At 39.9% G+C, this 18172-nt stretch overlaps 1 protein-coding gene across 1 annotated transcript in view; it reads right to left on the reverse strand.

Moving 5' to 3' along the window:
• The window catches only part of LOC128125730 (phospholipid-transporting ATPase ABCA3-like), an 84229-nt gene that overhangs the window by 42290 nt on the left and 23767 nt on the right, over positions 1 to 18172 (reverse strand). The window contains exons 7-10 of the mRNA XM_052763379.1: positions 13723 to 13822; positions 12946 to 13124; positions 8023 to 8157; positions 6692 to 6821 (exon numbers count right to left, since the gene is read on the reverse strand). Of these exons, the coding sequence (XP_052619339.1) occupies positions 6692 to 6821; positions 8023 to 8157; positions 12946 to 13124; positions 13723 to 13822 (544 nt within the window). The remainder of the gene's footprint in view (positions 1 to 6691; positions 6822 to 8022; positions 8158 to 12945; positions 13125 to 13722; positions 13823 to 18172) is intronic.

The following is an 18172-nucleotide window of genomic DNA, read 5'->3' on the forward strand; positions in this document are numbered from 1 at the left end:
GAAGCTTAATATTTTATCCCATCTGGCAATCCTTTTTTACATAGACCAATGATCTGAATTTTTAAGTAATTTTATTTTTGAGAACTTCATATATGAACATTACCTCTGTACATCACTTCCACCCCCATTTAGCTCCTTCAGTATCCCACTCCCAAATTCATGGTGTTTTGTTATTGTTACTTGCACATGCACATATACACACATATGTATAAATGTATGTATATATGTATATGTATATGTATATATAAGCTACCAAGACCACTTTGCTTTGCCCATATGTAAGTGTCCAGTGCTGACCACTTGGGATTGAACAACTGATGTATGAGCTCTTCTCTCCATCTCTCAGCAGTTATTGACCACCTGTAGCTTTTTGTATAGGGATGGGACCATATGGAATTTCCCCTGTTTTCATTAGCATGTCAATTCATTGTGCTAGTCTTGCTCAGGTAACCATGTTGTTGAGGGTCATGGTGTCATGTCCAGGGGGCATGAATAGCATATTTCCTGGGCCTCTGGCTCTAAACAATCTTTCTGCTCTCTTTTCCTCAATTTTCTTTGAGCCTTAGATGTAGGAGTTGTGTTGCAGGTGTATCAGTCGGGGTTAGCATTTTGTGCAGTTGTGGACTTTCTGTAATAGAATCCACATGTTGCACAAAGAATTTTCTTTGGTGAGTGGCAAAAACTACACCTATCTGTGAGTATAAGGGTGAGTATTTAGAATACAGTTAGAAATTTTGTTTGCTTAGTAAAATGGTGGTAGTAGGTTTTCCTATAGGATCCATAGCCTCTCCAGCCATGGGTAGTTGGCTAGGTGTACAGTACCAGGCAAGAATTCCTGTTGTGCAGGCCATACTGCTGTGGGATGGTCTGTATGTCAAATGTGTTGCTGATTGGTCAATGAATAAATCACTGATTGGCAGTGGCCAGGCAGGAAGTATAGGCGGGACTAACAAAGAGGAAAACTGAGAGAACAGGAAGCTGGAGGGGGAGACACTGCCAGCCGCCATCAGGATAAGGAAGATGTAAAGTACCGGTAAGCCACAAGCCACGTGGCAAGGTATAGATTAATAGAAATGGATTAATTTAAGCTGTAAGAACAGTTAGCAAGAAGCCTGCGGCAGGAAGTATAGACGGGACTAACAAAGAGGAAAATTGAGAGAACAGGAAGCTGGAGGGGGAGACACTGCCAGCCGCCATCAGGATAAGGAAGATGTAAAGTACTGGTAAGCCACAAGCCACGTGGCAAGGTATAGATTAATAGAAATGGATTAATTTAAGCTGTAAGAACAGTTAGCAAGAAGCCTGCCACGGCCATACAGTTTGAAACCAATATAAGTCTCTGTGTTTATTTGATTGGGTTTAAGCGGCTTGGGACTGGCGGGTGAGAGAGATTTGTCCTGACTGTGGGCCAGGCAGGAAAACTCTAGCAACACCATACATTCAACCAGACAGCAGTTGGCTACCCCCCAGATAAAGTGCCACTATTGTACCCTCGGGACCTCCTGTCATGAGGGCCATTGTTATGGCTCATGCGCTTTACATTTGGGTAGGGCTTTTCTCCCTTGACAGCTTGCATATCCCCTTCTGATACTGTGAGAGCTAGTCCTAAGGAGGAGGCTGATGGGTCCGTCCCAGGTCATTGCCTTCAAATCCTGTGTGGTATCTTCAAAAAAAAAATATTATACTGAGTGAGGTAATCCAAACCCAGAAAGACAAATGTGTATGTATAACCTATAGTAACCCTAGAAACCAGGACAGTAAAAAGGGACCGGAGGTCAGGAAGGAGTGCCAGAAGGGGGGAAAAAGCAGGACACAGGTGCTATGAATGGGAGAATGGGAAAAGGTGGGGAAGGGATTCAACTATAGGGGGAGAGAGAGGCAGGTGGAAAAACTAAACACTAAGGATATTTCAAAAATACATAGGGAATCATATTAGTTTGTATTTACATAAAATTATATATATATGATATGATATATGTGTATATATATCATTTTATTTTAAATGAAGTTATGCCATTTGGGATAATAATGCTCTTCCAGGATCAGGTCTGAGAAACCCTATCCAGCATTTTCTGGGGCATCTAAGAGACACCTGAAACAACACAGGCCATTGCTATTGTTCCTGCATGCCTCCTGGATTTTGAAGCAAATAATCCATATTTAATACAATTATTGATGCAGCTGGGTTTCCAGCTGCCACCTTCTTTTGACTTTTGTGCCTGTGTTCTTTAGTCCTCTAAGTCCATTGGTGCTTTCTTTTGCATTGAGTAAACATTTCTACCGTAATATTTTTATTCTTTCATTCTTTCCTCACTATTGCTTGTTTGTTTGAGATAAGGTCTCATGCAACCCTAGATGCCTTGAACTTGGTATGTAGTAAGGATGACCTTGAACTGCTTATCTGCCTGCATCTACCTCTTAAGCACTGGGTCACAGGCACACACCCTCACTCTTGACTGCCAATGGGTTTTGTTTATCTTTATAGTTGTTTTGGAGCTATTTCAAATTCATAGTAATTTAATTCCAGAGAAGTGAATGATTGTGACCTCTGTATAGCTCCCCTGCCCTTCTTTCTGATACTATTGATTACACATGGTATCTGTATGTGTTACCACTATAATGTAGTAGTATATTTTGTTTATTAAGGGAACAGTAAAAATATATTAGTAGAGACTTTTACATGTCCCTTCTTCTTTAACACTTGTGGTTGTTTGAATAGGAATGGCTCCAGTAGACTCGTAGATTTGAATGCTTGGTCACCAGAAAGTGGCTCTATTAGGAGGTGTGGCCTTATTGAAATAGATGTGGCCTTGTTGGAGGAAGGGTGTCACTGAGGGTGGGCTTTAAAGTTTTAAATGTTCAAGCCAGGCCCAGTGTCTCTCTCTTCCTGCTACCTGCTGATCCAGATGTAGAACTCTTGGCTGCTTCTCCAGCACCATGTCTGCCTGTGTGCCATCATGCTTTCTGCTATGACAATAATAGATTAAACCTCTAACCTGTAAGGCAGCCCCAATGAAATGTTTTCCTTTATAAGAGTTGCCATGGTCATGCTATGTCTTCATCTCAACAGAAACCTTAACTAAGACAGAAGTTGGTACCAGGGACTGGAGTATTGTTGTGATAGGCCTGGCCATGCTTTTATTTGGAGGAATGTGGACTTTGGGCCTTTGGGTTAGGAAAGCTGTGGAATGCTGTAAGTGGAGCTTACTACTAGGCCATACTAGTAGGAGCATGGGGGACAGTGGTGCTGAGGGTGACTTGAACTGTGGGGGCCTGGCTCAAGAGATTTCAGAATAGAGAAATATTAACATGTGACCTAGAGACTAGTCTTGCGATATTTTGGTGAAGAATGTGGCTTCTTTCTGCCCTTGTCCAAAAAAAGCTGCCTGAGACTGAATTGAAGAGTTTTTGATTAATTCCGTTGGCAGAGGAAAATCTCAAAAAAGCCTAGTATTGACTTTGTCATGTGGTTATTAGTGTTCCTCTTGTGAAGATCTATAATGAAAAGGAGCAAGTTGAGCAAGGAAAAATATGAAGTGTACAGTTTAAGGAGCAAAGGGACCCCAGGAAGTGGGATGGAGCTAAATCCTATGTTCATGGAGATAAGCAGATTAAAGAGAAGCCTGTTGTGAGATGGAATGAAGGGAGCGATGACCTTAGGGCAAGACCCCACTCAGCTGAGTTTCCAACTTGTGAGAAGGAGTGAAAGAAAAATGTAGGCTGGCATAGTAGTTCACACCTTTAATCCCAGCATGGCAGAGGCAGAGGCAGGAGGCAGGAGGCAGGAGGCAGGAGGCAGGAGGCAGGAGGCAGGAGGCAGGAGGCAGGAGGCAGGAGGCAGAGGCAGAGGCAAGCAGATCTCTAAGTTTGAGGCCAGCCAGGTCTACAAATCCAGTTTCAGGAAAGCCAAGCTTAGGTAGTGAAGGAAACCATAAAAACCAGAAAGATGGTGAAGATGTAATTGGATGAGAGGGCCATGTTCCAGTCCCAGCAAGCAGCAGAACTTGGCACCTTCACCCATGTGATTCTGGCTTTAGAGTCAAGGATAGAAGAAAGGGGTTATGGAATTGCCCTAACTAAGGAAAGCCACTGAGGCTGGGCATATGGTAGGGGTGTCCCTGCATGGAGGTCTAGAGAGGCCATTGCGTAAAGCTGTGAAGGCAAAGAAGCCTGGATTGCCCTGGAGGTCCTAAGATGTTGGAGATGCCAGAGCTATGGGATACTTACTGAGAAGAGCTGCTAACAAGGAGTGGAATCAGCCAAAGGGAAAGAAATGTGTTGCAGTCAACAAAGCTGGAAGAGTTGGGAGATCTGAATAAAGAGTGCTTGACATCAGACCTGGATGCAGAGTTTGGAGTTTGCTCAGCTGGTTTTCAGTCTTGCTTTGCTTTGGTGCAGTATTTCCTCATTATTATATATATATATATATATATATATATATATATATATATATATATATATATATATAAAATTTTGATTTTACAAGGGGTTGCAGTTAAGAGATTGCATGAATCTCAGAAGACACTTTGAATTTTGGACTTTTAAACAGTATTGAAACTGTTATAGGCTATTAGGACTTTGAAGTGGGACTGAATACCTTTTTGCATTATGATATGGCTACAAGCCTATGGTGGCCAGGGAGAAAAGTGGTGGTTTTTTAGAATTTACTATAACATGTTAGGTATGGACTTCAATTTATCTTATTGAAGATTTGTTGATTTCTTGCATAAGACATTTGATGTTTTCAACAAATCTGGCAAATTTTCAACTTTTATTTTCTAGAATACTTTTCTCCTGCTTTCTCCTTTTCTTCCCCATCTGACACTGATAATACACATACATTCAGTGCACATAAAGGTGCCTGTATTTCTCTGATGCTGTTAATTTTTCTTTTTCTGTTACTCACATAGTGTCTATCAATTTTTCTTCAAATTCACTGATTATTCTGTCATTTCATACCAACTGTTAATTTCTAATAATGAACTTTTTACTTTGGTTCCTGTACTTCTTCTGTAAGTCACACTTGATCCCTCCTCCTCCACTTCCGTCTCTCCTCCTCCTTCCCCTGCTCTTCCTCCTCCCTCTGCTCCTCCTCTCCCTCCTCTTGCTCCTGCTCCTCCTCCTCCTCCTTTTTCTTTTTTTTAAGCTATCTAGGTCTGAGGAGATGGATTAGTTAGTAAGGTGTTTGCATGCTTGTTGTACAAGCATGAAGCCCTGAGTTTGGATTCCCAGTACTCACAGAAAACCCAAGTACAGTGGTATGACCTACAACCCCAGCAGTGAAAAGGTGGTGGAGGGTAGAACTGGAGTAGGGGCTTAGGCAGGGACAAAGTCATTCCTGGGGCTCCCAGACGAGGCATAATAGCTGAAAGGCTGAGCTCTTGTTTCAGTGAGAAACTGTCTCAAAATATATAAATAAATAAGGTGGAGAAGTGACTTTTAGCCGCCTCACACAAGCACACACAACTGTAGTAACTTTACATACTGATTACCCTGAATCCTCAGCAGGCTGTTGTCTGTTTGTGTATTGAATTTCGGACTTAGCTGGAGGATTTCAGTAAATTCCCTTTCTCCTGCGATGTGATGTGGAGTGTTGGGTGTTACTCTGTGAAGTAGCTATTTGTGGTCTTTATTTAGATGGCTTTCTTGGGTTGTCTCTTTCTTTTCTCAATTAAGCTTCCCTGATCCGTTGGGGATTATGCCTGGCAGTTAGACTCAGTTATGGATTGGTCTTCTGTCCTTTGCCATAATATACTGGGGCCCATTCTGCTTTGCAGTTGGATTGGGGGGACGTTTTTAAAGCAAGTCTTCGCGGTTGTTCTGACCCTAGCAGGACTCCTGCCAGCGATCTTGATTCTTAGCTCCCTAAGGACCATCTACTCCGTTGTTCGTCTACCTTGTTTTTCTCAGTTTTCAGACACTGCAAATGGTTTGGTCTTTTGTTTTTCTTCTAGCTTTGTCAGCTTCACTGGAGCACTTGATGTGGTTGGCCTTGTGGGCCAAAAGTTGAATATTGTTTTTATCTAAGTGTTTGATAGATTCAAAAGGAAAATGTATATATAAAAATGTTGAGATTGTTTCTTACATGTATCGATGGTTTCACCATATTTGGTACTCTTGAATTCTTCTTAAAAATCCAAGTTTCAGTCTAGAATCATTTTCTTCCTGCCTGAACATTTCATACTTCTTGGTTCTCTCTACCCCTTTCCCTGGGCAGCCTAGGAGCTGATGTACCAGCTCATAGTGGGCTATAAACAATGTGTGCTTGGCTGTTGTCGGGCTGCCGCTTTCCAAAAACAGGAACTGGAGCCTGGTGACTAAGTCCTCAGCATTCTTCCCGCTGTCCTGTCTACTGGCTCCACCAATGGCTGCAGGAGTGGTGTGGAAGCCTCTAAATGCACATGTGTCTGCTGCCTTTTCAAATCTTTCAGGTTGGGCTTTGAGGATTTTGGTGCTCTGTTTTTAGACACATACACATTAAGAAACATACCTGTCTTCTTCATAAACTTTTAGTCATTATGTAATCCTCCCAGAACACTAACTTTTACATTTTTATATTATTTACAAACACTAACTTTTATATTTTTATATTGTTTACAAAGTGGACTATTACACTATATCATGTCAGTTTCATTGCATTAACCCCAGTGTCTGGGTAAGGAATGCCTTCTTGATAGAGCTGAACACCGACCTGAGAGGATGGACAGAGTTGTGGACTTTCCTGCCCCGTTGTGACCTAGAAGAACAGTGATCTGTCCCTCATATATGTTCAAAGACAAGTCCTCAATGGCTATCTTGGTGGTGTTATTCTCTTGGAATACCTGTTGGTGGAAGCCCGTAAATGTTATGTAGCCTTCGTAGCAGTTTGGAAGAACAAGAGCAAAGAGCAACTCTTTACATAGAAGAAAAGGACTACACATTAATATAATGGGAAATAGAGTGTAGTAAGGAGGAACAGCAAAGAGGGAGGATCTATTTGAAGAAACAAGGTGAGTTTTAGAATTTCACAGTAGGGGTGCAATCTTTCCATGGTCAATCCCATCCCTCCCTTCGTTGTTTCAGTTACCACCTTGAAGCTGGCAATGCCACAGTCTTCTTCAGTCAGTCTTTATTTTGCCCACTGAGCCATTTGAGGAAATGGGTCAGTGGGCAAAAGCACTTGCCATAAAAGTATAAGGATCTGAGTTCAAATCCCCAGAACCCACATAAAAACCAGACACATCCTTGATCCCACCAGGGACATGGAAGGCAGAAACAGGAGAATTCTTGGAAGCTAGTGGGCCACCTTATCTGGCATGTACAGTCAAAAAACAACAGAGACTATATTACAGTTTACTAACATCCATAAAAAAAGTTTATCAAAATGTTTGGAGTTCTGGAGAAGTCTAGGGAAAAAGCTGAATTTTGCACCTAGGTTGAAAAAAGCAAAATAGAGATGTCTTGTAAAATAATGAAGCTGGGAAAGGTCTATAAGAGAATAAACACTCTCTACCCTCCAGAGTCTTTTGCAGCTCTAGAGTTAGGAGCTCAGATCTCAAGTTTATGCAGACCCTTGAGAAGGAAGGAAATATCAGAGAACATGAACCACCTGAGCTGCACGCCTGCAGAAAATCCAGCAAAACTGATAGATCAAGTGTCGCCTCCACCCTCCCCCAACAACCACCCAGGCCAAAGAGATCACAAGTAGATGAATGGAAAGCATCAGTGAACAGAAATTAATGTTTACCCACTCAAGCCACAAAGCTCCATTAGATACACTTTAAAATGGCAGCACATATAGACAACATGGCACAGGTCAGAGGGAATCTGATTATCTTCTAGTAGAAAGATCCACTATTTACTAAGTACTGTACAGATACCATTTTTATCTTTCTCTGGAGAAGTAAATGCAATGGCTACGAACTCTTATTAGCATAAATAAATAAAAATTGGTGAATATTTGTGTATTTCTCATATTGAAGGTTTACAGTGAATACAAGGTAAATTCCAGCTTCATTAGGAAGGGAGGTCATGAAAGAATACCTTGTGCAGGTGTTTGATCTGGATGCCTGGCATCAAATCAGCTGGTTCAGTTTCAAAATACTTGCTTTGAATTGTCTCATGAAATTGGGTGATTTCAGGATTTGTTTGAGGTGTGTCTCCAAACCAGTAGGAGCGCTAAGAAGGAATAGAACTGATGTAACTGGTGGCATGGAAAAGAAAACACTAGAAAATACATTGACCCAACAGCGTTTGCACTGAGCTAGGCTGCATACAGTTCTTGATATCAGATTTTAGAGCAAGCTAGCTATAGACTACCCATGTCCCCCTCCAGGGTCTAGCCTGGTAAGTATCCCCTACAAGCAGATTCTATTTTTTCCCCTTAACCCACCAGACTTATCCCACATCCCACAGCAAGTGCTCAGTCCTAGTCTGGCCTCCCACACCTGTGCAGCATGGGACCTCAAGACCCCCAACAGGGTCCCACATCCCATACCACTGCCTAGTCAACTCCTCCTGGGCTGTAGCTAACTTCCTAAGTTTCTGCCAGGACCTAGCCTGGAAAGTACCCCTGATCCCATCATCCACACCTTTCCCTTAATCCCACCAAATTTAGCCTGGTTCTCATAACCTGTGTATCAGCCTAGTCTGGCCTTCCATTGCCTCACTTTGAAGGAGCTTAGGCTTGAGTCAGAATCTTCCCCACCCAGCCGCAAACCACAGGACTCTCTCACATAATATCTGACCTTTCCACTCAGACCTATCTATCCTCACAGTCTGGCTTCAAGCAGGAAACACATGAATACCAGGACAGTCCCCTCTGTCCACCTGACTTTATTCCACCCAAGACATTCCCAACCTCTAGTCCCAACCCACTCCCACATCTTTTTGTCTTCCCTAGCCTGTTGTGTCCATAACAAATTTAGAACTAAAAGGAAAGCTTTGCGAGTAGAATGAGGCAAGCAGAAGACAGAACATCAGGTCTCAAAGATAAAACAGAGGATCAAGACCAAATGAGCAAGGAACAAGAAAATTTAACTGCCCCCCAAAAATATGAAAAGAAACACATGGGAAATGTGGGACACCATGACAAGGCCAAACCTTCAAATCATAGGAATAGATGAAGCAGAAGCATTTCAAGTCAATGGTATAGACCAGAACCTTAAAAAGATCACAGAAGAAGACTTTCCCAAACCAAGGAAAGACACACCCATATGGATACAAGAAGCACACAAGATACCAAATAGACAATAAAATAGAAATAAAATAGACAATAAAATAGAAAATCCCCATGGCATACCAGAGTTAAAACACTAAGTATATATTACAAAGAAAACATATTGAAAGTTGCAAGAGAAAAATATTCCAGTCACATATAAAGAAATATCAATAAGAACAATAGTTGATTTCTCAATGGAAACTTTGAAAGCTGCAAGAGTTTAGAGCAATTCATTCCAAGTCCTAAAAGACTATGACAGCCAACATAAAATAATATACCCTGCAAAGCTCTCTGCCATGTTTGAAGGAGAAAGAAAAACTTTCTACAACATAAGGAACCTGAAAAAAATCTATATCCAACAAACCAAAACTAAGAAATGCCATGGACCATGATATAAATGCAGCAGATGGCAATTGATATTCAAGGGAGTCAACACACTAGGTTCTCTGATGGGGGAACCTTATTCAAGCAAGGCTTATGAGGCCACAGACTCTGGAATATCATTTTCTTCTGTCTGTAATTTCACTTGTGCAAAACAGCTATGGGAATCTCCCCACTACCTATACTGTAATGTGTCTATCTCATGATTATATTTCAACCTTACGGGCATTTACATCTGTGGACTGTCTAGAAGATGACTGACTCCTCATTAAGCTGTATTGTTCATTTGGTATCTATAATGTTAGCTTACACAGAGATTGATGAATAAATAAGAATACAAAGAATTACTACACAAGTCAGGAATTATATATTCCTGAGAACTGTTTAATATCACAGCTTAGGTTGACATAAGAAAATAGTTGCATCTCCCCAGCTCTAAGACAACTGTATACCATTAGCTGATTTAATGCTTCAAAGTAACTTTAGATTAAGACCAAGTGCCTTGGTAATGGGTTTTTAGATAACCACTCCCTATCTTAGTTCACAAGGACATACTGAGCTGTCTGGCTAGGTTGTAAATACAAAAAAGCCCAGTTATTGCTAGCTGGCAAATGATCTAGTCTTTGTATCCATTCCTGACCTCAACTTGTGAAAATATATTTTGACTAGTCAAGGCTACAGATAATAACTTGACTCTGTAGCCCCTAATGAGGGCTGCAGGTGTTCTTAGACAATCAGAAATTACATGCAAAATAGGAAAATATATTTCAAGATTTAAAACACTTTTTATGTCACTGTGCCTTGGAAAATGCCAAGTAGGCTTATATTAGGGGATTTAAGATAAACCTGAGTTCTAACCAAAGCATTTACAACACAACTCTCTTTCTGTAAACACTTCGAGAAAGCCCAGCATTTCTGTTAATCACAAAATCTTAGTTTAAAATGTTACTACATTTAGAAATATAGGATGTATACACAAATTCCTTATTTTTCTTAGACTCCTCAATAGCTTAGTTTTATAAAGCTCTCTCTCTAAATAGATAACAATAACTAGATCTTTCTTTGTAACTGCAACTACACTTTACAGCCAATTAAGAAGTTGAGGTTTCTGATTAGTATGTTATCAGGATGGCTCTGTCCCTTGTTGTTTACTGAAATGTGACCTTACAATGCAGTTCCTATATTCAACATGAAAGTTTCTGTTGAGTATATATAGCTGTAAGAACAAAGAGAGTAGGGAGCCAACATGAGAAAATAGGCAGGGAAGCTAACATGAGAAAAGAGAGCAACATGAGAGAATAAAGAAAGTTACCACCAGAACGAGTGTGTTCCTTTCCTAAAACCCTCAGATAGAAAAAGTTCCTGAAGCCCCACTACTCTGCAGGGTCCTCTCTACAACCCTGGAGCAGCCTGGATGCTGCTCTTACAGGCTGCATTAAAGAAGCAATATTTTTGATTGAAGAGAAAAATTCGCATAGCAGAGAGACTGTGGAAAGACATATGAGGTCATAATTATTAAAACATGAAGGACCAGTGAGAAGACAAACAAAGTCAAAAATCAACAACACGTTGATCACAATGAACACACACATTTCAGTAATAATTTTAAATATCAATGACCTCAATTCCCTAATCAAAAGACCCAGACTGACTGAATGGATCCAGAACAAAATCCACCTGTCTGCTGCCTACAAGAAACATATCTTAGACTTAAAGATAGGCATTGCTTTAAAGTAAAAGGATGGACAAAAGTAATCCAATGGAAGAGGACCAAAAAGCAAGCAGGTGCCACTATCCTAATATCTGAAAGCATAGATTTTAAATTAGAACTAATTAGAAAAGATTTTTAAAGGGACACTTCATTCTAATCAAGGGAACAGCTAACCAAGAAGACATTATTATCTGACATATTGGCACCGAACTCAGTGTCCCCAATTTCGTTAAAAAAAATCTATCATTGGATTTAAAGACAGAGATTAACATCAATCAATTAATAAAAGGTGATTTTGATATATCACTTTGTCCAATAGACAGGTCATCTGGACAAAAAATAAACAGAAAAGCTTCCATGTGCTGCAGAGTTGAACGTGAATTCTTTGGTGTTTGAATAGAATAACTGCAGATCTCTGTTAAGTCCATTTGCCTTTAAACCCACAGATATGTGTTGTCTGCACCCCTCGTCAAAGAAACTTCTCTTTGCAACAGATGGAGAACATAACAGAAAAGCACAACTAGTCAAAATACAGAGTTGTGGAGCCCAGTCCCAATGGATACATTTACAAAACACTCCCCCACCTAAGGCTCAGAGAACATTACAGAAGTGGGCCTCAAGGATTCTAAGGATCAGGGAACTTGCTGTGATTATGTCTCCCAATACTATCAGAAGCTACTCCCATAGAGTCACCAACACGACTGCCCAAAAGTGAGCTGAACAAGGAACATGCTGAACTCGAAAGAGGAGCTCATGAGTCCTCAGCCCTACACAAAGAACTACCGGCAGCTGAGGAAAGCTGGGAATGGGAGGGGCAGTCTTACCCAGGGAAGAGCACACCAACTGGTTGTCCAGTTTTAAGAGGTCAGCCCTGAAAATTTATATACAGGTAGCATTACATGGACTGAACAGGCTATACTTAGGGATTTTTATGTATATACATATACACATATAATAACAGATTTTTTTTAAAGAGGCCATGATTTTGAAGGAGGGTATGGAGAGAGGAAAATGACAGGAGAAATGTACTTAAATTATAATCTTAAAAAAAAAAAACCTGACACCCCCCCCCCAAGTAAATATTTGAGAGGGGTAAAGGGAAACTATTGCCAACTGATGTCGGAGAGAGAGTGCTATATCTCTGTCACATCTTCTCTAAGCAACACGTAGGCCAAAGATTTCCATGCTATTTTCTGGAGCTCGGTAAGAAATCTGGACCAAAGGTGATGAGGATCCAGACATAATTAAACTTCTCTGTGTTAGTGTCCAGAGTCTCAATGCTGTTACCTTCTTTAAGCATAGCCTTTCTGAAATACACTCCTGACAATGTGTGGACTCGTTGCTCACAATTTATACACTTTGGTTAGTTTCCAGCTCTTACCCATGGGTTATGTTTCCCCACATATAGTTATAGATATCTGCAATAATAACTTAGGACTCCACGATCTTACCTACATCATCTATCTATGTAAGTATGAGGGCTCAGGCTGTGTTAGGGAAACAGTAGTGGATTAGTATGGCAGGAACATAGATAAGGATGGCTCTCCTACCTCGTCTACATACTCAGTGTAAAACTGACTACTGATTTTCTTTTAAGATGTTTTAGAACAAATTCACAAGGATTCACCTATGAATAACAGGCACCAAGACTCACCATCATGAAAAAGTTCCATGGCTTGGGCACACCGTACTCTCCTGGAAAGACAGCTTCTATATACCAGGCCACAAGGGCATATAGGAAAGCATCAACTAAAAGCATTCCTAGCACGTAGGCAAATGAAAAGCTGTCTTTATCCGCTGATGAGAATATGTTACTCCATTTCACTCCAGTTTCTAAGATAAATTATGAAACATTCAATTAGATGCCAGAGGGACTAAAATAGTTCTTCATCTGTATCATAACTGAGTGGTGTGTTGGTGCTCTCTAGAGGTTCCTGTATGAATCCACTACCTTCTTACACCCTTAGCATGTCAGACTGCAAGAGGACATCTGAGTAAGTTATCAGGAAACTGTCTCTCACTATACCCAAACAGAGAAACAATTGGAAATGAATTCAATAAAAATGAACTACACAAACTTCAGGAAAATAGAATTTAATAAAAATAAGCAGACCTATGGACTAGGATGATGATTCCTCTCGTCACTGCTTTGCATGCTAGAAATCTCACTGGAATGCATAATTTTGGAAAAACATAATCATTGAAATGTAGGGATAGATTCCTGCTCCAGAAGAAACAGAAAGGGGCTCTTTTGGACTCCTAATAAATTTTTGGAGAGATTGTGAAGTCATTCATATACTAATATGTTAGTATAAAGTAGAAGAAAATTTTGGAGGACAGTTTAGCAATCAAAATTAAACTACGAATAACCAGCAAGCTATTAACTATGCATCTTCTAGAACACAGCAAAGTTTACAAGGTCACTACTCACTCTTTGTCTCTGCATCGATTAGGAATTTAAATCCAAATGCCATCCCAACATTGTAGTCGAAGGACCAAATCAGCTTTTGCTTGAATGTCATCTGTTCATACTTAGAATACATGATAACATATGGGAAGTAGGTGAGGAGAAAAAAGGAACTTCCTAAGCTCATAGCAAAATTGACTGCAAATGTAAAGGGAAGTGTGGTCAATTTAAGCAATTTTGAGAAACACAACATATAAATTGGCTTTTTTATGTGTACACTAAGTAAGCGTTACAAGAAATCAAAATGTCTGTTTTGTTTACCACTATTTTCCCCAGAACATAAATGCCATGTTTGGAATGCAGTGTGTGCACAAAGATATTTCTGGAAGAAAAGGGCTAAAATCAAACACACAAAGAGCTCATATTTCTGGATTTGTTCATTCTATACGCAATGAATATGAATATTCTAACAGTTATTAGAAATTTATAATTTTATTACCACTCAACACCAGAAATTATAAATATAAACAAACTATCGGAAAAATCAAAATATTCATCCAGGCATTATGAGATTGGTCTAAGTCATGGTAATGGATGAAAAGAAGGATTCCTGAATAAGTCAAGAAACTACAATTCAGTGTTTAAAACAACACAACAACAAAAACCCAACTATACAGTTTTTAAAAAAAATTTTCTTTATTTTATTTTACATACCAACCACAGTTTCCCCTCCCTCCTCTCCTCCTATTTCCTCCCCCCACCTCCCCTCTAACTCCCCATCCATTCCTCCTCCCTCTCCATCAGATAGGGTAAGGCCTCCCTTGGGAATCCACAAAGCATGGCATATCAAAGCATGGCTCTGTTGCTGCAGGACCAGGCTCCTCCCCACTGCATCAAGGCTGAACAAGGCATCCCACCATAGGGTATAGGTTACAAAGAGCCAGCTCGTTCATCAGGGACAGTTCCTGGTCCCCCTGCTAGGGGCCCCACAAAAGATCAAGCCACATAACTGTCACCCAGATGCAGAGGGTGGATGGGTTTTAGAGTATTTTTGGAGTTCCAAAATTTGATTTTCAGAGTTGCCATTTAATAATAGTTAAAATATTGCTGTATTCAGTCAAGAATTATGAAGAATGCAAAGAATATGATACAAGCTATTCATATACAAAAGCAAAATGAAACAAACAATACCACAAAGAAAATACTTGCCCCTGTGGAAGGCCAGAGGCTGGACTTCTGTAAACAATCCATCTTAAATAAGCTGGTTCCTGAAAGAAAGAGCTGAGGGGAAGTAGGAAAAAGAGATCTCTACTTCTAGAGATTATCAGTGAAGTGATGGACATTATGAAAGGAACCAAGCAGATGCTCAGACTGCAAAGTACACAAAATGAAGACTTTACATGGCTGAGTAGACAAAGGGGAAAATCAGCAGTTAAAAATAGCACAATTGGCATTAAGGAGCAGTATGAAAATAGAATAAAAACTTGACAAAGCCTAAGAGGCCTGGGACTGCTCTCAAAGTCACCTCCATATGCAAAGAGCAGTCACAGAAGAAGAAAGCAAGTATCTGATTTGAAGAATTGTGGTTGAAAATCTTTACACTTAAAAAAAAGGGCACAAACCTCATCTAAACAAAACAAAACAAAAACACCACTTCAAATAGGGCAGTCAAAGAAGCTTACGCTGAGACACATCTAGAATTTTTTTAAAAAAGTCAAATTCCAAAAGCAGAGAATTGGCAAAATAAAGTGCTGAAGGTGTCACTCAATGGTAGTGTGCTTGCCTAGTATACTTGAGGTCCTGGGTTACATTGTAGCATTAGAAAACAAAAGGCTATAGAGTCTTAAGGGAGAGAATTCTGTCCAGTACAAGACTACGGCATACTTCCCTCTTGGACTCTAGAGGCTAGAAGTCACTGGAGTGACACTGTGAAAACAAAATAAAAACTTGTCAACCAATAATTCTCTGTGTGGCAAAAACCATCATTTAAGAATCCAAAAGAGACTTCTTGGTTCTGGGACCACATATCAGGAGTTTGGTGTCCTTAGCAAATTTATTATTATTTTATTATATTATATTATTTACTAATAACAAACATAGAGCTGGAGAAAACATTTTTACTCTAGTGTCTTTCTGAGAAGAGAGGGGATACCATTGATACTCCAGCTCAACAAAAGTCTTTTTTTTTAAAAAATGTTATTGAAGCTAACGTCATAAATTGCTCATGATTATGGCATCAACTATAATTTATATAAGAAAATAATCAAAAGCTATATAGGAGAGGAAATGAGATGGGAATCAAAATGGAAGACACAAGGAAGAAAAAGATGAGGCATATATAAAATAAATGGCTGACGGGCAGATGCAAACCCAATTAGTCATTACTATACTTTGTCAGTGTACTAAATGCAATGGCATGAGTTAAATTCGGGAAAGGCAAGGTGTCAGAATGTATTAGAAGTCAAAGATACAAATTAATCATGAGTCTAGAAAAAGTCATCCATGCCAGAGGGAAGTGGCTAAACTATCAGACAGAATGATAGACTTTAAGAAATAAAGAAGGATGTTGTGAATAAGTTTTTGAGATGGGGTCTAGCTATGTAGCCCTGGCTGGCCTGGAACTCACTATGTAGACCAGACTGGACTCCAACTTTTGGTACTCTTTCTGCCTTGGCCTCCCAAGTGCTGGGATTATAAGTGTGTGCTACCACACCTGCCCAACATGGCCAAATTTTCCAGAAGAGAAAATACTCCTGAATCATTACACTTAAGCTTCATTAGTAACTGATGAAATGAAAATTTATTTTTAATTTCTCTTCTGTGGTACTGAAAACTGAACCTAGGGTATCACATATGCCAACCAAGGGCTCTGCCATCTAACTATACTTCCAGTTTGAAAAAAAAACGCAGATTTAAATTGCTTTTATATAACACTTCGTATCCCCAATTTGGTACAAGTCTATTATTATTATTTTTTTACAGCCTTAAGTCAAAGTTTTTATTGATTCAAGACAAAACTTTTTTTGAAAAGACATGAGAACAATTTTTCCACAAAGTTCATTTTTTAGATATAATATTTGAACATATATGATATACACTTCAACACACGTGAAAGGATAGCCAGTCAAAGGCCATTCTTTCCCCACCCAGCTGGCAATCATCTACTATTCCTGTTTTAACATGAGACATAGAAAAATAGGAATTCTCACATTCCAGTGGGACTGTAATTTCACAAAAATCCCTTGGCATATGAACCCTCAAAGGGCAGAAGGAAAGTTTTATTTGTCTTTGTTGTTAGAGACCATGCTAAGCACAACTTATGAGAATGTGTGAGTGGATGAATAGATGGATGAACGAATAGCCATTGATTGTACTTTCTTTCTTTCTTTTTCTTTTTTCTTTTTTTTTTTTTTTGGTTTTTCAAGACAGGGTTTCTCTGTGTAGCTTTGCGCTTTTCCTGGAACTCGCTTTGGAGACCAGGCTGGCCTCGAACTCACAGAGATCCGCCTGCCTCTGCCTCCCGAGTGCTGGGATTAAAGGCGTGCGCCACCACCGCCCGGCTCTATTCTCATCTTTCAATCCTCCAAAAACTTTCAAAACCTACCTACTACCTCTTAAGTCCACTTTCACTTGCAATATTGTGATCTAGGATCTTCTTGTATGTATGCTATGACTTATTAATTTTCATTGCTTGCTGCATGTCTTCTGGTGGCTAGTTTCATACATCATCCTGAATGTACTGTGGGACACACAGATTAAACATTATTTCTGTGTGTGTCTGAGTGCCCCTAGTTAAGGTCAGCATTTGAATCTGTGGACTTAAATCAGTTTGATTGTCCTACCTTACACTGAGAACCCCGAAGGAACAAACAGAGGGTGGGAGAATTCTTTTTCTTCCTGACAGCCTTCATGGCCAGAACACTAGTCTTATCCTGCTTGGTACTAGACTGACTCACTAACTCCTCTCCTTATTAGGTATTAGGACACATACTGAAATTAATCAATGGCTTTCCTGGATCCCCTGGTAACAGATTTCAGATGTGTGTGTGTGTGTGTGTGTGTGTGTGTGTGTGTGTGTGTGTGTGTGTGTGTGTGTGTGTGTGTTGGGGGGCTTTTTGGCCTCCATAACCAAATAAACCAATTCATCATAATATCCCTCTATCTCCCATTGTTTCTGCTTCTTTGGAGAATTCTACAATAATTTTTGTGCATATGATATCCATACTCCAGAGGTCAAACCCAGCTCTGTGGGGGTAGGAACTGCATTTCAAATACCTAACAGACCAACAACACACATTTAAAACACACAAAAAGCAATTCTGCTCTTTTCTGGATTTTCTCGTCATCAAACTAGCAGACACTGGTCTCTTCAGGTCAAAAGCTATCTGCATCTCAACAGTTTCTGGTGGAAGGGCTAGATGGATACAAGAGGCAGTTCAGGTTAGAAAGAACACCCACATGTGATCAAATATGA

The sequence above is a fragment of the Peromyscus californicus genome, unplaced genomic scaffold (assembly GCF_007827085.1).
Source record: "Peromyscus californicus insignis strain IS unplaced genomic scaffold, ASM782708v3 Scaffold_4__1_contigs__length_199733344, whole genome shotgun sequence".
NCBI classification, from domain to species: domain Eukaryota; kingdom Metazoa; phylum Chordata; class Mammalia; order Rodentia; family Cricetidae; genus Peromyscus; species Peromyscus californicus.